The sequence below is a fragment of the Rhincodon typus genome, chromosome 34 (genome assembly GCF_021869965.1).
Source record: "Rhincodon typus isolate 14 chromosome 34, sRhiTyp1.1, whole genome shotgun sequence".
Classification (NCBI taxonomy): domain Eukaryota; kingdom Metazoa; phylum Chordata; class Chondrichthyes; order Orectolobiformes; family Rhincodontidae; genus Rhincodon; species Rhincodon typus.
The window spans coordinates 10,939,662-10,962,876 of NC_063365.1; the positions used below are offsets into that span (position 1 = coordinate 10,939,662).

Consider the following 23,215-nt stretch of genomic DNA (forward strand, 5'->3'; position numbering starts at 1 on the left):
AGAGGAAGGGTCACTGGACCCGAAACATTAACTCTGTTTTCTCCTTCACAGATGCTGCCAGACCTGCTGAGCTTTTCCAGCAACTTTGTTTTTTAACCTATTAGTGGCTTCGTTTTCATCTGCCTAAGCTCTAAACGCTGGAATTTCCTCCCTATGCCTCTCCAAATCTCTGCAGAACTCCTCCTTCTGGAAGACAGTACTAATTTGTCATCTGATCTTGAGAACAGGTGAAAATTCAGAGAAGGTGAAAAGGAAACAGGGGTCTTTGAAGCTCCTCATGTAAGGACATTAATGCAGTGTCCCCACCACCACCCTCAACTCCTGTGAACTGGAAATAAATGTTCATTCCTCCTACACCCTTGATCAGATCTATGTAAGGTTTGGATGGGAAGCATTATCTAATAGTTAAACACTGGGTACATATATTATGGAACCAGCAAACTTGTTGCTAACCAGTAATTTTGCAGAAATTGAACATGATATCCTTTAGGCCAAAGGATTCCATCCTTTTGAGCATGTTTTTCAATGAGACTAGAATAGCTAAAGGTGAAACCCTTGTGATGAAGTCCACACGAATCCTGAGGTACCTCGGTCTGAGATGAATAGATTCTGATTTCTTGGAATTCTTTTGAAGAATGAATGAACTGTTTTTACAAATCTGAGTCCAGAGCTTCAATAAAATGCACATTGTAATCTTGGAACCTTAAATTAATCTTTTAACACAGATGATAAGCTCTCCTATTTTTACAGCAAAAAAGGTTCAGTGCAAATAAATTACAAACTGACAAAGTATGCAGATCAATAATCTGCAACTGACTCAGCAGGTGGTAGATAACAAGGTGTAGAGCTGGATGAACACAGCAGGCCAAGCAGCATCATAGGAGCAGAAAGGCTGACGTTTCGGGCCTAGACCCTTCATCAGAAATGGGGGAGGGGAAGGGGGTTCTGAAATAAATGGGGAGAGAGGGGGAGGCAGATAGATGATGGATAGAGGAGAAGATAGGTGGAGAGGAGACAGACCGGTCAAAGAGGCGGGGATGGAGCCAGTAAAGGTGAGTGTAGGTGGGGAGGTAGGGAGGAGATAGGTCAGTCCAGGGAGGATGGACAGGTCAAGGGGGCAGAATGAGGTTAGTAGGTAGGAAAAGGGGGTGCGCCTTGAGGTGGGTGAAGGGGATAGGTGGGAGGAAGAACAGGTTAGGGAGGCAAGGACGAGCTGGGCTGGTTTTGGGATGCGGTAGGGGGAGGGGAGATTTTGAAACTTGTGAAATCCACATTGATACCATTGGGCTGCAGGGTTCCCAAGCGGAATATGAGTTGCTGTTCCTGCAACCTTCGGGTGGCATCGTTGTGGCACTGCAGGAGGCCCAGGATGGACATGTCGTCTGAGGAATGGGAGGGAGAGTTGAAATGGTTCGCGACTGGGAGGTGCAGTTGTTTATTGCGAACCGAGCGTAGGTGTTCTGCAAAGCAGTCCCCGAGCCTCCGCTTGGTTTCCCCCATGTACAGAAGACCACAACGGGTACAGCGGATGCAGTATACCACATTAGCAGATGTGCAGGTGAATATCTGCTTGATGTGGAAAGTCTTCTTGGGGCCTAGGATGGGGATGAGGGAGGAGGTGTGGGGGCAAGTGTAGCACTTCCTGCGGTTGCAGGGAAAAGTGCCGGGTGAGGTGAGGCTGGAGGGGAGTGTGGAGCGGACAAGGGAGTCACGGAGAGAGTTGTCCCTCCGGAAAGCAGATAAGGGTGGGGAGGGAAAAATGTCTTTGGTGGTGGGGTCGGATTGCAGATGGCAGAAGTGTCGGAGGATGATGCGTTGGATCCAGAGGTTGGAGGGGTGGTACGTGAGGACGAGGGGGATTCTGTTTTGGTTGTTATTTGCAGGGACGGGGTGTGAGGGATGAGTTGCGGGAAATGCGGGAGACACGGTCGAGGGCATTCTTGACCACTGAGGGGAGGAAGTTGCGGTCCTTGAAAAACGAGGACATCTGAGATGTACGGGAGTGGAATGCCTCATCCTGGGAGCAGATGCGGCGGAGGCGAAGGAATTGGGAATAGGGGATGGCATTTTTGCAGGAAGGTGGGTGGGAGGAGGTGTATTGTAGGTAGCTGTGGGCGTCGGTGGGCTTGAAATGGATATCGGTTTCTAGGTGATTGCCCGAGATGGAGACAGATAGGTCCAGGAAGGTGAGAGAGGTATTAGAGATGGTCCAGGTGAACTTAAGGTTGGGGTGGAAGGTGTTAGTGAAGTGGATGAACTGTTCGAGCTCTTCGTGGGAGCATGAGGCGGCGCCAATACAGTCATCAATGTAACGGAGGAAGAGGTGGGGTTTAGGGCCTGTGTAGTTACAGAAGAGGGATTGTTCCACGTAACCTACAAAGAGGCAGGCATAGCTTGGGCCCATGCGGGTACCCATGGCCACCCCCTTTGTCTGTAGGAAGTGGGAGGAATTGAAAGAGAAGTTGTTGAGGGTGAGGACAAATTCGGCTAAGCGGATGAGGGTGTCAGTGGAGGGACAGGAAGAAGCGGAGGGCCTTTAGGCCATCTGTATGGGGAATGCAGGTGTATAGGGACTAGACGTCCATGGTAAAGATGAGGTGTTGGGGACCGGGGAATTGGAAGTTCTGGAGGAGGTGGAGGGCGTGGGTGGTGTCACGGACGTAGGTAGGGAGTTCCTTGACCAAGGGGGAGAAAATGGAGTCCAGATAGTTGGAGAGAAGTTCGTTGGGGCAGGAGCAGATGGAGACAATGGGTCGACCAGGGCAGTCAGGTTTGTGGATTTTGGGAAGGAGATAGAAGCGGGCGGTGCGGGGTTGGGGAACGATGAGGTTGGAGGCCGTGGGTGGGAGATCACCTGAGGTGATGAGGTTGTGGATGGTTTGGGAGATGATGGTTTGGCGGTCATGATCAAGTGGGCGGTAGGAGGAGGTGTTGGAGAGTTGGCGTCTGGCCTCGGCCCGAAACGTCAGCCTTCCTGCTCCTATGATACTGCTTGGCCTGCTGTGTTCATCCAGCCCTACACCTTGTTATCTCAGATTTTCCAGCATCTGCAGTTCCTACTATCTCAGTAGGTGGTAGAGACATGTTTACAGGTGTGAGTTGCGAAACTTGTATTATTCCCTACTTTTCATCCCACATTCAGTGAGTTGTACTAGCCATGCATTTCTCTCAATCGTGTTCTTTTACTGTAGGTCTGTTTGCTTTGTAGTTGTTCAATAAATTGTGCTGTCACATTCAGAGGTCTCACCCATAGCATGAGCTCAGATACCAACGGAGAAAAAAAATCTTCAGCCCATTATATCCAGTCTGTAACATTCAATACGATCCAGAAAGGAAAATGTCAGAGCAACAAATTAATCTTCAAAAACCAATCCCAATCAATAAAGAATAATTATAGTTCCATTTGAACATTGAATCTATCTAGTTTAGTTGATCTTTCCAGCAATATTGAAATGTACTTTAGTTTTAGAGTTCTGTACTAAAGTTTTATTGTAACCGGTTATTTTCTTTGATCAAATCACGTTACCGAAACCTGGCCAAAAACAAGGAAAGTACAGGATGCCGGAAATACTGACAATCTGCTTCAGAACATGTTGAAAATTGTTAACTCTTTATGTTCTTCTACAACAATGTGACCTCCCTGTTCAAGAAGGGAGGGAGACAGAAAGCAGGAAACGATAGGTCAGTTGGCCCAACACCTGTCATAAAGATAATGTTAGGGTCCATTATTAAGGAAGAAAGAGCAGGACTTTTAGAAGAGCTTAATACAGTCAAACAGAGTTAACACCATTTTGTGACAGAGAAATCATGTTTAACAAATTTGCTACAGAGTTCCAAGAGGATGTAACTGAGTTGATGAAGGGAAACTGGTAGATGCATTCGGTTTTGCAGGAGGCATAACTCAAACAGTAGTAAAATACAATTTCAGTTAAAAAGATTGTTGTCACAGGTTAATAAGGGCTCAGATCTACATAATGCTCATCAACACCTTTAGTTCAGACTTCCACACTTTGACTGCAGGAAATTCCAACAAGTTCTCATTAAACCTATCCATTACCTATTGGTATGAGATAGAATAGGAGGTGTAAAAATTGAGGGCGAGCTAAAAAAAAAGGTGGGAACCATGACAAAAACTGATTATATTTCAGCTTTTTGATTTGGATCTCAAGTTACACTTTGCATTCTTATTGTTTCAAACCTGACTGTTGCTGAACATGTTTTGTTTATTGATTCTAACCTCAAGAAGAAGAGGGGTGGTATCTATGGATGGAATAGGCCCTGGCCATCCTGCTCATGGTTCTAATGTGTAATTAATTGTGCCCTGTTAGTATCAGTTTAAAAGCTTCTGATCTGTCACATTCCACAAATTAGCTCAAATCAAAGCGAAATACAGAAGATGCCAAAATCTGGAATACAACTGGAAAGTGCTGAAGAAACTCAGCAGGTCTGGGAGCATCTGTGGAGAGAGAAATGGTGTCAATGTTTCACATCAGCTCTGAACAGTTCACGAACAGTTCTAAAAAGTATTCATATTAGACTCGAAACATGTGCTCTGCCAGGCCATAAGACCGTAAGACATAGGAACAAAAGTTAGGCCATTTGGCCCATTGAGTCTGCTCCGCCATTCAATCATGGCTGAGAAGTTTCTCAACCCCATTCTCCAGTTTCCCCCCCATAACCTTTGATCCCCTTGACAATTAAGAACCTATCTATCTCTGTCCTGAATATACTCAATGACCTGGCCTCCACAGCCTTCTGTGGCAGTGAATTCCATAGATTCACCACTCTCTGGCTGAAGAAGTTCCTCCTTATCTCCATTCTAAAAGGTCTTCCCTTTACTCTAAGGCTGTGTCCTCGGCTCCTCGTCTCTCCTACCAATGGAAGCACCTTCCCAACATCCACTCTGTCCAGACCCTTCAGTATTCTGTAAGTTTCAATTTGATTCTGCATCCCCGCCCCCCCAACTTTGTAAATTCCATCGAAGACCAGAGTCCTCAAATGATCCTCATATGTTAAGCCTTTCATTCCTGCTGAGTTTCTGCAGCATTTTCTGTTCATAAATAGCAAAATGGCTTGTCTGACGTTAATTAACAACATGAACACAGCCAGTGGCACTTTAAATCTGTGCAAATACACTTCGACTTACATTTAATCTTTGTATTTTAGAGATAATATCCCAACTTCTTTTGCAAAGGAAAGTAACTATCGAAAAAAAAACCAAAGTACCCAAGAAGAGGAGCAAGAGATATTTTTTCAGAGATAGTAGGAACTGCAGATGCTGGAGAAGGGTCTAGGCCCAAAATGTCTGCTTTCCTGCTCCTCTGATGCTGCTTGGCCTGCTGTGTTCATCCAGCTCTACACCTTGTTATCTAAGCAAGAGATATTTGTCTGTTTGACACCTAATTTAGGTTTTGAAGTCACCTTGCCTTTCTGGTTTGACTCCCCACTCTGTGCAGTTTTATAATTCCAACTGTAATTATTTTCTAAAACAGATAATGTTCTCTCCAGAAGGGGAATGACCAAGGGTTGTTAGACCTAGTTTGACTGATTTGCAGTTGAGACAGACATATTCTGTGAATATTTTAAACATGATTTTCATGCAGATGTTTCTGGTTGTTGGTTGTGAATGTGGTCTGACAATCGCTGTGCTAGTCTAACGCCTAGTCAAACCCCATGTGAATGGTGACACAAATTTCCCTCTCATCCCCTGCTGGGCTGAAAGTGCTGAGTCACAGTGTACTCACATCCCACGTGGCAAATCATCATTCTTCCTGCCTTCTCAACGGTAAGTCTCTGCAAACTGTGGCAAAATGAGAGGCCAACAAAGGGACACTTGACCTTATTTTCAAGAGCTGACTGCGCATATAATGCCTTGCAGCAGAGGCTTTCGGAAAGCACTTAGAATCGGGAGCCCAGCTTTTTCCTTTCCCTATACCAAGGCACTTCATTGTGCTGCAACCTAGTTAAATATGGAAGGTCACTGTATTTGTAATTTCTTGGCGTACATTGTTGAGTTACTCATCTGGCTATTGGGGAAGCCTCATAATTATGCTATTGCTTTTTTTTTCCTTATTCTTTCATGGCACAAAAGAGAAGGCAATGGCCTGGTGGTATTATCACTTGTCTGTTAATCCAGAGACCCAGTAATGTTCTAGGTTCGAATCCCAAGGCGGCATATGGTCGAATGTGAATTCAATAAAAATCTGGAATTAAAAATCTACCAATGACCGTCAATCCATTGTCAATAGCCAGGGAAAAAAACTGTCTGGTTCACTAATGTCCTTTAGGGAAGGAAACTGCCATTCTTACAGAGATAGCAGGAACTGCAGATGCTGGAGTATCTGAGATAACAAGGTGCGGAGCTGGATGAACACATCAGGCCAAGCAGCATCAGAGGAGCCATTCTTACCTGGTCTGTTCCACATGTAACTCCAGACCCACAGCAATGACGTTGATTCTTAACTGCCCTCTGGGCAATAAATGCTGACTTGGCCAGCATTGCCCTTATCCCATGAATGAATAAATTAAACAAGTGAGGACCTATAAGAGGCAACCACATTGCTGTGGGTCTGGCATCATATGTAGGCCACACCGGAAAATGGCAGCAAATCTCGCTTTCCTGAAGGACATTAATGAACCAGTGGGTTTTTACAGCTAAATTTTCAATTCCAGATTTATTAACTCAACTTAAATTTCACCAGCTGCTATGATGGGACTTGAACCCGTGTCCTCAGCACATTACTGTACCAAGGAGAGCCACAAGTGAGGTTCCGGAAGACTGGAGGTTAGCTAATGTGGTGCTACTATTTAAGAAAGGTGGTAAGGAAAAGCCAGGGAACCATAGACCAGTGAGCTTGACATCAGTGGTGGGCAAGTTGTTGGAGGGAATCCTGAGAGACATGTATTTGGAAAGGCAAGGACTGATTAGGGATAGTCAACAGGACTTTGTGTGTAGGAAATCATGTCTCACGAACTTGATTATGTTTTTTGAAGAAGTAACAAAGAGGATTGATGAGGGCAGAGCGACGGACATGATCTATATGGACTTCAGTAAGGCATTTGACAAGATTCCTCATGGTAGACTGGTTAGCAAGGTTAGATCACATGGAATACAGGGAGAACTAGCCATTTGGGTACAGAACTGGCTCAAAGGTAGAAGACAGAAGGTGGTGGTGGTGAGTTGTTTTTCAGGCTGGAGGCCTGTGACCAGCGGTGTGCCACAAGGATTGGTGCTGGGTCTACTGCTTTTCATCGTTTATATAAATGGTTTGGAAGTAAATATAGGAGGTATGGTTAGTAAGTTTGCAGATGACACCAAAATTGGAGGTGCAGTGGACAGCAAAGGAAATTACTTCAGGGTGCAATGGAATCTTGATCAGATTGGCCAATTGGCCGAGGAATAGCAGATCGATTGTATTTAGGTAACTGTGAGGTGCTGCATTTTGGAAAGGCAAATCAGGGCAGGACATAAACACTTAGTGGTAAGGTCCTGGGGAGTGTTGCTGAACAAAGAGACTTTGGAGTGCAGATTCATAGTTTCTTGAAAGTGGAGTCACAGGTAGACAGGACGGTGAAGAAGGTGTTTGGTATGCTTGCCTTTATTGGACAGTGTATTGAGTACAGGAGTTGGGAGGTATCTTGCGGCCATACGTGACATTGGTTAGGCTGCTTTTGGAATACTGTGTGCAATTCTGTTCACCCTGCTATAGAAGGATGTTGTGAAAAGATTTGCAATGATGTCGCCAGGTTTAGAGGGTTTGAACTATAGAAAGAGCTGAATAGGCTGAGGCTATTTTCCCTGGAGTGTCAAAGGCTGAGGGGCGACCTTATAGAGGTTTATAAAAAGCATGGATCGGTCTTTTCCCTGGGGTGGGGGAGTCAAAAACTCAAGGGCATAAGGTGAGAGGGGAAAGATTTAAAAGGCATTTAAGGGGCAACTTTTTCACACAGAGGTGCCTGTATAGAATGAGTTACCAGAGGAAGTGGTGGAGGCTGGTACAATTGCAATATTCAAAAGGCATCAGGATGGGTACGTAAACAGGAAGGGTTTAGAGGGATATGGGCCAAATGCTGGCAAATAGGACTAGATTTATCCAGGATACCTGGTCAGCATGGACAAGTTGGACCAAAGGGTCTGTTTCCACGCTGTACATTTCTATTACTCTATTCATCTAGCCCTCTGGATTATTAGGCTATGACAGTACCACTACACCACTGCCTTCCCCCTAACCTGAGGTGGCTGGTGGTGAGTCACCTTCTTGAGTTGCTGCAGTTTATGTGATGAGGACACACGTGTAGTTTTTCAGAGGCGACAGTGGGAGTAAGTTATAGGCAGGCACCCTGAGCTTTGCTTCAATAGACATAGAAACATTGAAAATAGGAGCAGGAGTAGGCCACTTGGCCCTTCAAACCTGCTCCAGCTTTCACTGAGATCATGGCTGATCATCCAACTCAATACCCCAGTTCCTCCTCTCTCCCCAGACCCTTTGATCCCTTTAGTGCTAAAGGATTAGAATAGTTTTGGGATTAGAATAGTTAGGAGGTAGCTACTTCCTACTTGATTGTAGACTCAAAGCTTTTGCTCCACTATCTTATGGTTTCACAGGGGCAGTGCTGCACTGCCAAGTCCTGGTTGTCTCTGGGCTTTTATCATCACTTCTTTTCTCCTTGCTATTGAAAAGATGTTGTTAAACTTGGAAAGGTTCAGAAAAGATTTACAGGGACGTTGCCAGGGTTGGAAAGTTTGAGCTGCAGAGAGAGAGGGTGAATAGGCTGGGGCTATTTTCCCTAGAGCGTCGGAGGCTGAGTGGTTTATAAAATCAAGAGCAGCATGGAGAGGGTGAATAGCCAAGGTCTTTTTTCCCAATGTAAGTCCAAAAGTAGAGGGCGTAGGTTTAAAGTGAGAGAGGAAAGGTTTAAACGGGATCTAAGGGGCAACATTTTCACGCAGAGGATGGTGCATGTATGGAATGAGCTGCCAGAGAAGGTGGTGGAGACTGGTACAGTTACAACATTTAAAAGGCATCTGGATGAATAGGAAGGGTTTAGAGGGATAAGGGCCAAATGCTGGCAAATGGGACTATATGAGTTTAGGACATCATTGGTGTAGACAAGTTGGACCGAAGGGTCTGTTTCCGTGTTGTACATCTCTATGACTCTGTGACTCTACCCCGCAAAAATGCATCTTAATGTTCCACAACAATTCTCAACAATGACAGTGTTTAAAAATCTGTGTTGCTCAGTGAAGAAGTCAAATCATAATAGGAATCAGCATGTTAAAATTGCATATAATGAATTGTTGTCCAATGACAGCAAACAGAATCCAAAAAGAAGCAAAGACTGTTGCCTAGTCAATTTAATTTACTTGGGTTTCAGAACAGTTCCACAAGTGAATCTTTCATAGAAGCATACAAATTCTGAAAGACAGCTGAAATAAGCCAGTATGTTTAAAACTAGATTATTTGCTCCAGACATCGCAACAAATTTGGTCCAAACATAAACGCAAGACCTACATTTCAGAGGTGAGTGTGACCACACTGGGAGTTTCAATATTTAGGCAAGTTTCTTTCATGTTCAGTAGGCATTTTGCCAATGTTTTAAAAAATCTTTTGACGATGTATCCTGAAAGTTGCAGGTAGTTTTACATCAGTAGTTTACTATTGGTTGACAGAAGCCTGAATTAGTGCAGGCAGACTTTCTCCAGATTGATCTGTCTTCATATCAATTGATGATGACAGCAAAGATTGTCTTGGACTGGTCGAAAGAAAACCAAAGAACTGAGGGCACTGGAAATTTAAAACAAAAACAGAAATTGCTGGAGAAATTCAGCAGGTCTGGCAGTAGCGATGGAGAGAAACTTTCCTCTCCACAGATGCTGCTAGGTTTCTCAAGCAATTTGTTTTTGTTAAAGATTGTCTTGGATTCCTCACAATGATCAATGCTATTTCCATGTAGATTCAGAGGAAACAAATCTTAAAAGGAGGAATTAAACCAGTTTGTGTGAGAGTGCTGATGTGTGGAGAATTCTGTCACATAGGAATGGAATTATGGTGCATAAACTCTTGATGCTATCCCTATCTTTATTGAATTGCCCTAGAAACAGTAATAAGGAAATTGAGCAGGGAGGGATGAAAAATCAAATATTCTCAGTGCCCTCCAGATGATCCAAAACTGCCCAGATATAGGACAAAGCATCTGATGTCATCAACAAGCAGAACTATTCTGCTTTTCTGATGAAGGGTCTAGGCCCGAAACGTCAGCCTCTCTGCTCCTATGATGCTGCTTGGCCTGCTGTGTTCATCCAGCTCTGCACCTTGTTGTCTCGAACTATTCTGTACGTTGGGTTCAGGTTAGATGTCCAAATTCATTGTGTTTGGAAGGTGCCCCCACAACTCAGAAGAATGCCTACTGAAGTCCCAGGATGAGATCCCCAATTCTCACACTCACCATCCTTTATTAGGCAATTTCAATGAAAGAGCAAATGCCTGTGGTGTGAGGTCAACCCAGTAGGAATTCTTGTGTGCTTACCCAAACCCTGAATGTTTATTGACTTGTCAGAGTGTGCAATTGGGACAGATTTATCATGGTCCCGGGGTTGATGTTGACTGTATTTACAGTAATTAAATTTTTAATGGCATTCCATTTCAGGACAGAGACAGAGAGGGGGCGCAGGGAAACAAGGAGGACAATTTCAAATACATACTGTCCTTGACAGGGTAGGGTCAGAACATGGAGTTATAATCAACCAGTGCCAACAAAGATAGTGACAGACTGGCAGCACAGCATTCCTGAGTTTGTTCACTTCCGTCTACTTTTCTTTCTTTCTTCCCCTTTTGTTTAAAGTCTTTTGCTTCAGTGAGGCAGTGGTGATGGGCCCTGCCCGAGCATGTTCTGGGATCTGGTTGCGGCAGCGCCAGCGGAGGTGGTAGTGACAGTGACAGGAAGCACTCGGCTCCTCCTGAGATTCCAGGCTCTGGCTTGGCCAGAGTGCTGGTGTGGAGATAAAACTTCAATGAAATTTTAATATCTGGACGTTTCTCATTCCTTTTGGCCTTGTTCCTTTATTTCTGAATTTTTTAAAATTCTGGTTTTGTAATCAAGTGTGAAATAGCGCTCTGTTTACTTTGGTGAATGTGAGATGGCACCAAAGATTGGCAACTTTTATTCCAGCTGCAGCAGCATGGCAACAGAGACTTGTGCCTATGGCCAATGCCAGAGCACTTAACAAGAAGCAAAGTTGAAGACTTTCTTTATTTCCTCAATTTCCTGCCTTTGTATTCCATGTTTTGGTTTATTTTTCCGTGTTTTAAGATGGCACTGTGGAGTGGCGACACGACACAACACTTTTCACTGTGCTATATAGCGAGATACACATGGCTATAAATAAATCAAATAAACCAAATCATTTTGTTGTTAATAAAATAAAGGAACAATGCAAACTCCAGCTGTACAAGAAACCCTTACATGAAAGAGAATATCATAACCAAAACTCAAGCAATGATTATGTGGCAAACCAAAAGTACCACATTGTACAGAAACTGTTCAGCTGTTCCTTCTGCATCTGCCCCACTGAAGCAAATTGAATGGAGCCATTCAGATTCTACAAAACTTTTTTTTAATCAGGCAAGATATTTCTCTAGATCTTCGAATGTTTTCACAAGCAAGAAGTGGCCTTCCAAATAATATGTGATCTTGGATAAGGAACAAGCTTATGGTTGTATAAATGATTTAGTCACGAAAATAAACTTTCAGATTCAAGAAGGATGGTGTAGCAATGTGATTTGTTTTGGCTTTCCTAAATGGTAATTAAAATGTTCTGTTCTCACAAATGGAACACTATTACAAATACAAAAGACATTCTTTTGTGAAGTAAAGTCGTAGAGTTTTACAGCACAGGAGGCCATTCAATTTATCGTCCTGGTACTGGCTCTTTACAAGAGCTGTCCAAATAACTCTATTCCCCTGTTCTTTTCCCATTAGCTGAACTCCTTTTCTCCCTTTCAGGTACATAATCTCCTGACTTTGTAAGGGAGAAAGGAATACAAGGGTATGCTGGGTAGGTCAGCTGAAAAGGAGAGGATTGAGGTTTGTCTGGATCATAAACACCAGTTTGGACCAATGGGGCTGTGTGGTCTTTGACTGTGCCGGATGTTCATTTGAAAGTCCTCTCTAACTTGTAAAGGAAGGAGCTTTTACGTTTTTCATCATTTATTAATTATGTAAACCACTCAATATTTGTTTGACAAGTTCCAACGCACAAACCTTTTCCTCATTATAGATGTCCTTTGAGAGAGGAAATGGAGATTGAGCACCATCATGTGGCCAAATAATATGTCACTGGTACCTTACATTTTTGCCAAAAAGTACATCGAATATACAGCTGAGAGATGAGGATGCTAATAGAAGTCATCTTAGTTATTTTAATAAATAGCTAGTATAAATTTTGTGCTTGAAAGAAAGAACCCACACTAACTGATTTTGGAGTTTAAATATCCAATGGTTTCCAACTTCTATTTGCTACTTGAACAGAATTCAAAGTCAACATTATACCACATTCATAGCTGTTTGAAATGATAGGACAGACTGTGAGAATAATTAGCAAACCTAATGGGTACTGAAGCTTCAGTACATTGGGTGAGATGTTCATGCCTCTGTCCAATTTCGGACAGAGGCAAGGCATATTTAAAAATGGCAGACAGGACTCCATTCCAAGATTCCTGCCTTCGTTCTTACCTTTTGGGATTTTTATGGCCCCATGACAGTGCTGTCCAATCCTGCTCTTCCACACTCCATTGTACAAGTGAGCATTTCAAACCCGCTTCATTTTGATGGAGTTGAGAGGGCTTTTACAGAAGACATTGTTCTCAGGAGTCACAGACTGTGGGGAATTCCTAATCTTGAGTCAAGAGGCTTTTAACAGGTAAGTTTAGAAGTTGTTGCTGATTTCCCACCATATTTATATGGTATATAATCATTTAAGACCAAGTTATTGCAGTGATCAATGATTGAGCTTTGTTCTTAAAAGATAAATGAGCAATAAATTGGCCAATAAATTGTGAAAGTGTTCAGGTGCACTGGTATAAACTTTCCAGTTGAGAACATGTCCTTCCCCATTCTACCATATGGAGAATCAAATATTCATGTCTGTTGAAGACCCTGTGGTTTGATTTTCATATTCGTTTAATGTCTAATTGTACTGAGATTTTAAATTATTCTTCCAGTGTCCACTGGGTACAGAACCAGTTAACCCTACAATAACAGAGGCAATTCTTTGAAATGCTCCTAAAGTGTCAGAATAAGTAAGTAGGCACTCAAAATCTCTTTGAAAGAACGTCCTACTTATAAGTTTATAAATCAGTTAAACACAGCCAGGCGTAATTCCATCAAGAAACGCTTTAATCTTCTTAATATCCATCTTGACTATATGAATAAACAAACAAACAAACAGTGAAAAACCATTTCAATAGAAGACAAAGGTTATGACAAGGTGTGGAACATCAATCAAACAAAACTAAAAGTCCCCTTTAAACTGAATAAAAATCGCTTATGAACCTCAATCCATTTAGGATCTTGGAATTCAGCATGGCATTCAAAATTCCATTTTGTAACTACTTGGACAATGCAGGCTGAATATATAACTGGCAAAACAGAAACAGACAGAGTCTGCCATCAGGTAAGACTGTCTGTTCCAGCAGAGTGAATGCTATATTAACCCAACTCTGAAATTTGGTGCAACACACTTTCCACCCTGTTTGATTGTAATTTCCATTGGAATAACATTAGGTACATGTTAAACCAGCCTTCCAAACAACGCTGCAGGTTTCCCATCCTACACTTTAGATTAATATTACATCAAGAAATGATTTTAACTCATTAAGCCCACTCATTAGGAAATTGTTTTTAACTCATAAAGTTTTCTGAATCTCCAAATTTTTGGATTTTTGGTGGAATGTTGAGAGTCTCCACTGCTTCAGGTTCCCAATGTATTGTGCAGCCAGGATTCTCATTGGTAAAGAGGGCAGCATATCTAGATAAATATATACTTCAAGGCTCGCTCGTAAGTGGGTTCGCAGGGAAAGCTGAGCAGAAAGGCAGTGTGCATGAGGGAGAGTGAAGCAATTGAGTGAAGCAATAGGGTAAGATAGAAAAATAGAAGAGATGCCCAAATTAGGAGCTGTATCTACATTTTTCGCAGAACTAGGGGTAAGTCAACAAACTCATTTCAAATAGAATCTCTTTGTTTGTGATATATTCAATCTAGATTCCTAATGGCAGTGTAGTACTGGTGACTGAGGGGAATAGAGATGCGTTTTCTTCATTGAATCGGTGACCTTGAATGGAAAGTGACAAGTTTTGCCCAGTTCTTTTTGCGTTGAAGTTGATAGTGACCAAGATTTTAGGAATCCTGACCTTCCTATGTTAGAGAACTGTTGGACTCTCTCATGCAATTAGAAACACTGCACTGTTCATTACCAGTGATATGAAAAGAGTTCTGAAGATGCAAGCTTTCCTTGCATAATGTTGGCAGAGCATCCTGTCGATGAGGCCTTGACATCCTCTCGTGATGGCTGTTTTCCATGAAGGCAACTTTCTTCCATGATCATGTGGTCAAGTGAGAGCCAGTGAGTCTTCCTGGAACATTTGGCTTCCTGGGCATAAAGAGCCAGAAAATGTCGCTGTGGAAATTGTTGGTTACTTCTTCTATGGTTTTCATTGTGTGATCGGCTAAAGAGCCGTGAAAATGAGTCAGAGCTCTTACCCAGTGTCTCACTGCTGCTCACTGCAGTTGTGATAGTGTCCACAGAGAAAGCATCCGCCAACATACACAAGCGATTGCCTTTTCTGCTGCTTCTCTGTAGGGATATGGGAGAAGGAGGGTCAGCGTTATGTCTGTGACTGATGGTCTGTTTTGGAGTGCTGAGCAAAGTATTTACGTAACTTGAGTTCTGGGTTTTTGAAGATGTGCCGAAGAGGAAGGTGGGCTCTGCCAGCTGACAGATAGATTTCAGGTAGTCATCTTGGGTTTGAGGAGGATGGCAGCCACTGCTGAGTCCTGCATCTTTAGTGCACAGAGTATCATGATACACCTCATCATGGCTCTCAAAGATTGTGGGTAAGTGGTCCACTGGAGTCAGCTGTTTCACCCTCATTTCCTAGTACAGAATCAGGCAGAAAGAACAAACAAATTGAATTCTAGATCTCAACCATCACCTTAGCCCACCATATACTTCACATTTCATCAATTGATTACTCAAGTCTACAAAATCTCAACAATTATTAGTTATTTCAGAATTCCTTTAAGTAATGAGCCAGAATTAATTGATCTGTCCCACAAGACCGTGTGTACTTGTGCACTGTGCTACTTAAATGAAATAAATACTAGAAGTAAAAATTAGTGTGAATGCTGGAAATCTGAAATGAAACGAGAAACCAAAATAGGAAATGGATCTAGATCTAAAACATAAAGCTGGATTTATATTTCTTGAATATTGCTGAAAAAAGACATATTATCGGAGATTTTGATTTTGCACTCATCAGCATTATTCGCAAGAATATCAATTCAAGGGGAAAACCAACATTCATATTGCATGAGAGGACAGTGCTGATTGGTTGGCAAGCAGACTCTAACTCTTGCAAATTGTCTTGATGAGTGCAAAATGAAAACTTTGACAAAAGGTTGTTTTTCTCAGCAATACTCAAGACATAGAAGTTTATAAAATTGTGAGGAGCATAGATAAGGTGAATAGCAAAACTCTTTTCCCCAGGGTAGAGAGGGGAGTTCAAAACTCAATGGCATAATTTTAAGGTGAAAGGAGAAAGATTTAAAAGGGACCTGACGGGCAACTTTTTCACACAGAGAGTGGTTCATGTGTGGAATGAACTGCCAGAGGAAGTGGTAGATGCAGATACAGTTACAACATTTAAAAGACATTTGGACAGATGCATGAATAGGAAAGGTTTACAGGGATCTTGGCCAGATGTAGGCAAATGAGAATAGCTTAGTTTGGGAAACTTGGTTGGCTTGGACGAGTTGAACTGAAGGGTCTGTTTCTGAGCTGTATGACTCTATGACTATCTGTACTACCAAGTGACAATTTATATTTCTCTTGTCACTTCCAATATAGTCATAATCTCTGTGCTGTCCCATTTCCAGCATTATAACCAATCGTTCCCTTTAAAATGCTGCCTGGCCTGTCTTAAAATGACAATATATTTTGTCCTTAGCTCTTACTGCTTTCAGTATGCCAGGTTCAATGAAAAGATAATAAGCCATAAAAGATGGCTGGCAGGATGTACAGCATGTATGTTAGCCTTGTATCACCTGGGCAGTCTACCATCAAATACAGATCACAAGGTCCACCTGACTCTCGGCATGTGCTCTTCAGCAATGAAAGAAACTGCAGCTTTGAGTTTTCCTGAGAGTATGATTCTGTTCTATTTTCAGTTGCCAAAGGCCAAAGGAAGTGGCAAGCTTTGTTGCTCTGTATTTCAAATGTACGGACATGACAGCGAGTTAAAGATGTGCAGAGAGTCAGCTATTGGCAGGATACGATTTGATTAAATGGTTTTATGTAATTTCCACTATTCTTTTGTCTTTTTTTCTATTTAACAGGATGTTAAAAAGAAGCTCTACACCTTGTTATCTCAGATTCTCCAGCATCTGCAGTTCCTACTATCTCTGTTAAAAAGAATGGTCAGGATTTATTTGCATTGAGCAGTTTGCAGTTCATTAATTTCATAGCTACCATTAATATCTGTTTTCTCCCCTCTTCACCATCATGTCTCACTTAAAAAAAGTTTTTTAGTTCCCTTTAATTAAAACTGGCCTAGATCAGCATGATATAATCTTGGCTCTGATTGAGAATACCAAAGAGTTTTACACCTGCTCCAGAGACAGTAGTCAATCCAGACTGACATTTCAGTGCTGTACTGTAGAGTGCTGCATGGTCGGAGATGTTAGCCCAGAACTTGGGCAATATACACTGGGCTCCAGAATGACGAGTACGAAGCACATGCACTCTTCTGCTGGGAAGTGCACTATCCATGATGTGCAGGTAGTAATGGTGCAGTTAAGGACAAATGTGGGTTCCTTTACATATGCCTGAAGTTTTTTTTCCACATGCAAATTTAGGTTTGATATATGCTAAGATCTCAGCCCAACACTGGTTTGCCCCACAGTATCATTATTTTGCAAAACTGCCCACAACAAACATGTTCTAACACCATGTACCTTATCCTCCATCCATTGCTGTCACCAATTGTTACTCACAGCAGCTTCTGCCTTGGTGACCTGACCAACTCCTGACCACCCAATGGACCTGACCAACTCCTGACCACCCAATGGACCTGACCAAATCCTGACCACTCAATGGATCTGACCAACTCCTGACCACCCAATGGACCTGACCAACTCCTGACCACTCAATGGACCTGACCAACTCCTGACCACCCAATGGACCTGACCAACTCCTGACCACTCAATGGACCTGACCAACTCCTGACCACCCAATGGACCTGACCAACTCCTGACCACCCAATGTTGCTATTGATGTAGGGACAGGATGCTTTAATAGATCAGGAATCACCAGAATCGAGGAAGTGTAGAATCTGAGAACTAATGCTTGTGAGTGAAGAATAAAGAGGAGTCCTGGGAAATTCGGGTGGACGTTGTCCTGGAGGAAGGGATGAAAATTTCAGAGTAGGGGCTCAGAGAAGATGGGAACCGAAAGAACTGTGGATGCTATAAATCAGGGACAAAAACAGAAGATGCTGGAAAAGCTCAGCAGGTCTGGCAGCATCTGTGAAGAAAAAAATCAGAGTTAACGTTTCGGGTCCAGACCCAAAACGTTAACTCTGAATTTTTTCTTCATAGATACAGAATGGGGGCTGATTGCCCAGACCCATTGGAGTGTTGAAATAGCTGCTCTCAGAGAAATCATTTCCTGCTTAATCGCTCTGGCTGTCTGATCTATTCTGTTAATTTCACAATGTTTATTTACACAAGATGGAGTCTTCAAATGCTTCCAGTTTCGGACTTGACATTTTTATTACCCAAATTGATTTATATGAATGAATGTTTTTCTTCAAAAAAAATGCATTTTTTTTTTCAAAACACATTGTATTGTCAGTACAAGGTTCATTGGTCAATGCATAGTGTATGGTGCGTGAATGGGCACAGAGTATATAAGGGGCCATGAGAGTGTGGAATGGTGTAGTTTGGTGTAGAGTGTATGAGGGGCCAGAGAGGTGTAGAAGGATAGAGTTTAGTGTAGAGTGTATAAAGACTATGGAGGTGTGGAAGTGTATAGTTTGGGATACAATGTATGAGGGGCCATGAGGGTGTGGAAGTGTATAGTTTGGTGTGAAGGGTATGAGGAGGGCATAGAAGTTAGAGTTATAATCTCCGAACTGTGGTGAAACATGTCATCGCTGAGGCTGTCATGAATCTTTAAAATTCACTATCCCACCGAGCTCAGTGATTGAGCAGATTCAGAATCGAGGGTGATGGATAATTGAAACTAAAGGGAATGAAGAAATGTGAAGATAATGTAGGAAAGTGGAGTAGAGAGAGAAGATCACCTATGGTCTTGTTGATTGGAAGAGTACCCCCTTCTGTTCCTGTTCTTGTCTGTTATGATGTTATCAAAAGACCTGGTCTTCAATCTGATCTCATTTTCCATTGTTGCAGTGTTGTGCTATTTCTAACATTTCACACCTGTTCACAACTTCCAGTGGGATGATTGGTTTTACTTCCCGGTTTCCTTTTCATCTCTCTCAACAATGGGCTAGAATGTGAGGTTTTCCCTAGGCCTGCACAGCCTTTGTTCCCTATTGTTCGCTTGAATTGACTCGATCCCATTCTCTCTCAAATTGTGCTTCCCTACAGTTTTCCACTTCAGTCACTCCTGTGCATCCTATGTCCATGTGATCAGACACTGGTTAATGAGTGAAACCTCTCAGAAAACCAGATGGTAGTGTCTAACTTCTATTTTACTATGTTGTCGTATGGAGTGATTTGAGACTGAACTGTGCCAATATTAGAAAGAGTAGAGCAGAACCTGCTGGCTTTGGAGATTCTAGTCATCTGTACAGTAAAGTTAATCGGGGGAGGGCTTCCTGTTAAACTTTTACTTCACATTTTTCAGGTGACTGTACGTGAATACAGTTTACACTCCTGAATTGCAGTTCAATATTTATCTGAAAAGTGTTTTATTTCAAAAAAAGGCTCACAATGAAAGTTTTTTTGTTTCATCAGAATTAATAATTAGCAATTCTATTCAGCTGCTGTAGGTAGCAGATTACTGATGCCATACATGGTCGCTGTAATTAGGAAACAAATATCTTAACTACTCTAAAGATGCCAAGCAGCTTACATTGACCACATTGTCATTCACTTGTATAGAATACAATCTGCATTGTATCCTAAAACAAAACAAAGAACTGCAGATACTAGAAATCAGAAACAAAAACAGAAATTGCTGGAAGAACTCAGCAGGTCTGGCAGCATCTGTGAAGAGTAAACAGAGTCAACATTTCAGGTCCAGTGACCTTTCATGAGAACCAATTCTGAAGCCCCTCCTTCCTTTCATTTTCCAGTTCCTAAATGTGTTATTCGTTGTGCTATAGTTGAGCTGTTGGATGACTTTCTGCTTTCTTGCACAACATGAGAAAGAAGAAATGTTTGTAATTATGCAGCACCATTCATTGTTGCATTTTGTGGAACAAATGTGCTTCCCATTTCAACCCATCCCAATTTGAGATCCTGGACTGACCTGGTCTGGAATTTCAGAAGTGAGCCCATGTTGCCAGTGGGCTTCTTACTTCTTTAAGTTGAGGACAGGCTTCGTGATTTAGCCACATTGTACATTTTGAAGTGAAATGGTAGAATTTCAAAACTGTGTGTTAAAAAATTTAAAGGTCTATAATGTTCGTTCTCCTGTGACAAGCGTTTTTTAAATATGAGCAATGGTTTTAAGGAACATGATTTGAGAATTGCTTGGCATATTAGTCTGCTTTCCAATTTTTCTTTACAAATTCTCTTTACCTGCCTTCATGAGATTCTCTCTCACTGTAGGTTTTCAACAACTTTGAATAACATCCTGGGATGTCAGATGATGATTCAAAATGGAAAGCCCACTTCTTTGAACAGGCACCCTATTTTTTGGCCAGCTTTTAGCACCAAGTGTCATTCACTTCCTGAGGTTATTGACCGTCATCATGGTTGAGGAAAAGAAAGGACAAGTTGCCAAGAAGGGCTCTAGGAAAGCAGTGAAGAGGCACCAGCGAAGAGCAGCAAGGAGAGGAGAGGGTTCAGAACAGATTTACCAGGATGTTACTGGGAATGGAGGGTTTAAGTTGTGGGGAGAGGCTGGATAGGCTATCACTTTTCTCACTGCAGCGTAGGAGATAAGAGGGATAACCTTATAGAGATTTATAAAATCAGACGGGTATAGATAAGGTGTCTTTTCCTTATGGTGGGAGATTTCAAGACTGGGGAGCCTTTTTTTTAAGGTGAAAGGAGGAAGATTTAAAAAAGACACAAAGGGTAATTTTTTTTACACAGAACATGGTTCCAGAGAGAGTGTGGATGTGGATACAGTCACAATGTTGAAAAGACATTTGAATAATTACATGAATAAGAAATGTTCTGAGGGATATGGGCCAGGAGCAGGCAGTTGGGACTAGTTTAGTTTAGGATTATGATCAGCAATGGGCTGGTTGGACTGAAGGGGCCGTTTCCCTGCTGTATGACTCTACAAGAGGAGAAAGTTTACGGAAGAAAGTTACTCCGTCCACATATACAAAGTGATGGGGCAGGTTCACCCTGACACCAGCATCTCTACTAAGGCTGTGAGCGTCATCAATGCATTCCTCAGTGATATTTTTGAGCATATCATGGGGGAGGCTTCTCATCTGGGCCCATTACAACAAGCACAGCACCATCAGCCCTGGGACATCCAGATCTCCGTGTGCCTACTGCTGCCCAGGAAGCTGGGCGAGTGCGCCATGTTGGAAGGCACAAACGTGATGATCAAGTACACCAGCTGCAGGTTAAAAAAAATACACATTTTATTGAAAAAACAATCAAGAAAGCCACTGAAGGTTAATCATTGGGTAAATACCACATTGCTTAGAGTTAATATTCCTTTGATTTTGTTTTGTTTTAACAAACAAATCTGTGAATGAAGCAAAACTTGTCTCTTCTTAATCTGTAAGCAAACTGAAAGCCAATATGATGGTAAGTTATAACAAGGTGCAGAGCTGGATGAACACAGCAGGCCAAGCAGCATCAAAGGAGCAGGAAAGCTGATGTTTCAGGCCTAGAGTTCCTACTATCTCTGATGGTAAGTTATGATGTGGAGGTGCCTGTGTTGGACAGGGGTGGACAAAGTCAGAAGTCACATGGTACCAGGCTATAGTCCAAAGGGTTTATTTGAAATCACAAGATTTTGGAGCAGTGAGAGGACTGTTGGACTATCACCTGGTGTTGTGTGACTTCAGAATATGATGGTTAAAAAAAGGAAACTTTTTTTTCACCCACAGGGTGGTGGGAATCTGGAATGTACTGCCTGGGATGGTAGTAGCAGCAGGAAGCCTCAGAACCTGTAAAAAGTATGTGGATGAACACTTTAAATGTCATAATGTTAAAGGCGATGGTCCAAGTGCTGGAAAGTGGGATTAGTGTAGGTAGGTGATTTTTCTTTTGTTGGTGCAGACTCAAGCAGCCAAAGGGCATTTTCTGTGCTGTACAACTCTATAAAATTTAGTTAAGTGCCAAGGTACCAGACAGTATCATGATCTGTTTCTGCAGCACCGAAATAATACAACTTTTCCTCTGACCTGGGTAAGATTTTGGCACATCGATCTCAGCTGTTGCTCACCAACCAGAGTTTGACTTCAGCTTGACGTCAAATGATAAATGAGGTGTAAAAGTGCACCACAATAGGTAAGGTACAACCACAACAAACACAGCTAATTCCATAGCCTGAGGTCCAGCGATACATTCAGAATGTCTCAGTGGAGTCTCTCATCTGGGCTTCTGATCTTATTAAATTAAGAGTACACATTAAAATGAGCATTGATTAAATGCATTTAAAGTAAATAAAGTTTGTAAAAATAAACCACTAGCGCAAAGCATATCCGCACAATGGCTGTAAACACTTACAGATCAAAAGAAAAATTCAGTCTTTTTGGATAAATCACAGATATATTTAACTCTTAACTCGATGTTTTCATCAAATGTGTTCAGTTTTGTTGATTAATGATTTCAAGAGATTAATCAGCATTTTTCTGTACAGACTCAATATTCCTAATAACCAATAACTCACGTTGCTGAAACCATGATGTTCTCAGATGACCTACTCGATTTATTTAGCAACTCTCATTCATTCATCTAAGTAGAGCAGCCCATCTGAATATGCCACCCTGCCAGACAGGATGAAAGGAGTCCACAAGAATAGAAGCTATAAATAAATCTAGTCTATTTGTACAGACAAGACATACATTTTCAAGAAAAACCTACCTTTATAAGAGGCTACAGGTTCTGTTACACCCTGGGAGGTCTGACTTTTAACAGCGCTTTTATATAAAAGTGCCCCTGATGTGAAATAATTACGTAACTCTGAATTATGGTACACCATTCACAGAGAGGCAGACAGTAGCATCTGCTCCTTGTCCATTCCTGCAAAGGTATCTGATTCTGCAGCAGCAGCTTGTAAAGCTCTCTGCTGCTGTGACCTCAGAAGGCTAACGGTGCAATGCAGTTGGCAAAACCTGGAGTGGATTTTTGTGCTCCTTTGCCAAAGAACTCTCTCAAGGGCCCCCCATGACCCAAGATGTTAAGCAGAAAATCTACTGGCAGTCTTCAGTCTCATAAGACTAGAGTCCACACCATGGTGGTCAACTCTGTGCTAGATCTCTTCTGGTGATGCTCAGGAATCCCACTCTGGCTTGGCAGTGTCCACCTCATTTACTGTCCTACTGAGCAGGCCATTTGGCCCATCAAGTCTGCATGGACCCTCCAGAGAACATCCCACCCAGACCCAGTACCCCCCCAAACCTATCTCTGTAAACCCACATTCACCATGGCTAATCCACCTAACCTGAACGTCTTCGGACAGTGGGAGGAAACCGGAGCACCCGGAGGAAACCCATGCAGACACAGGGAGAAAGTGCAAACTACACACAGGCAGTCGCCCGAGGGTGGAATCGAACC

General features: G+C 42.3%; 2 protein-coding genes across 3 annotated transcripts in view; one reads left to right on the forward strand and one right to left on the reverse strand.

The window, feature by feature from the left end:
- The window catches only part of rassf4a (Ras association domain family member 4a), a 94,412-nt gene that overhangs the window by 39,543 nt on the left and 31,654 nt on the right, over window positions 1–23,215 (forward strand). The gene's annotated exons all lie outside the window — the stretch shown is intronic.
- LOC109938333 lies at window positions 13,487–21,895 on the reverse strand. Its single transcript, XM_048616405.1, has 2 exons — window positions 21,841–21,895; window positions 13,487–15,152 (listed from the first exon to the last, which is right to left on the reverse strand). Exons 1-2 carry the CDS (start codon window positions 21,859–21,861, stop codon window positions 14,469–14,471), a joined length of 705 nt encoding a protein of 234 aa, XP_048472362.1. The 5' UTR covers window positions 21,862–21,895; the 3' UTR covers window positions 13,487–14,468.

Excerpts from the sequence above, each read along its gene's own strand:
- LOC109938333 (XM_048616405.1), bottom strand. The coding sequence starts at position 21,861 with ATGTGCCAAAATCTTACCCAG. Across the intron at positions 15,153-21,840 it reads TGTGCCAAAATCTTACCCAG|GAAATGAGGGTGAAACAGCT; the intron begins GTCAGAGGAAAA and ends ATTCTGTACTAG.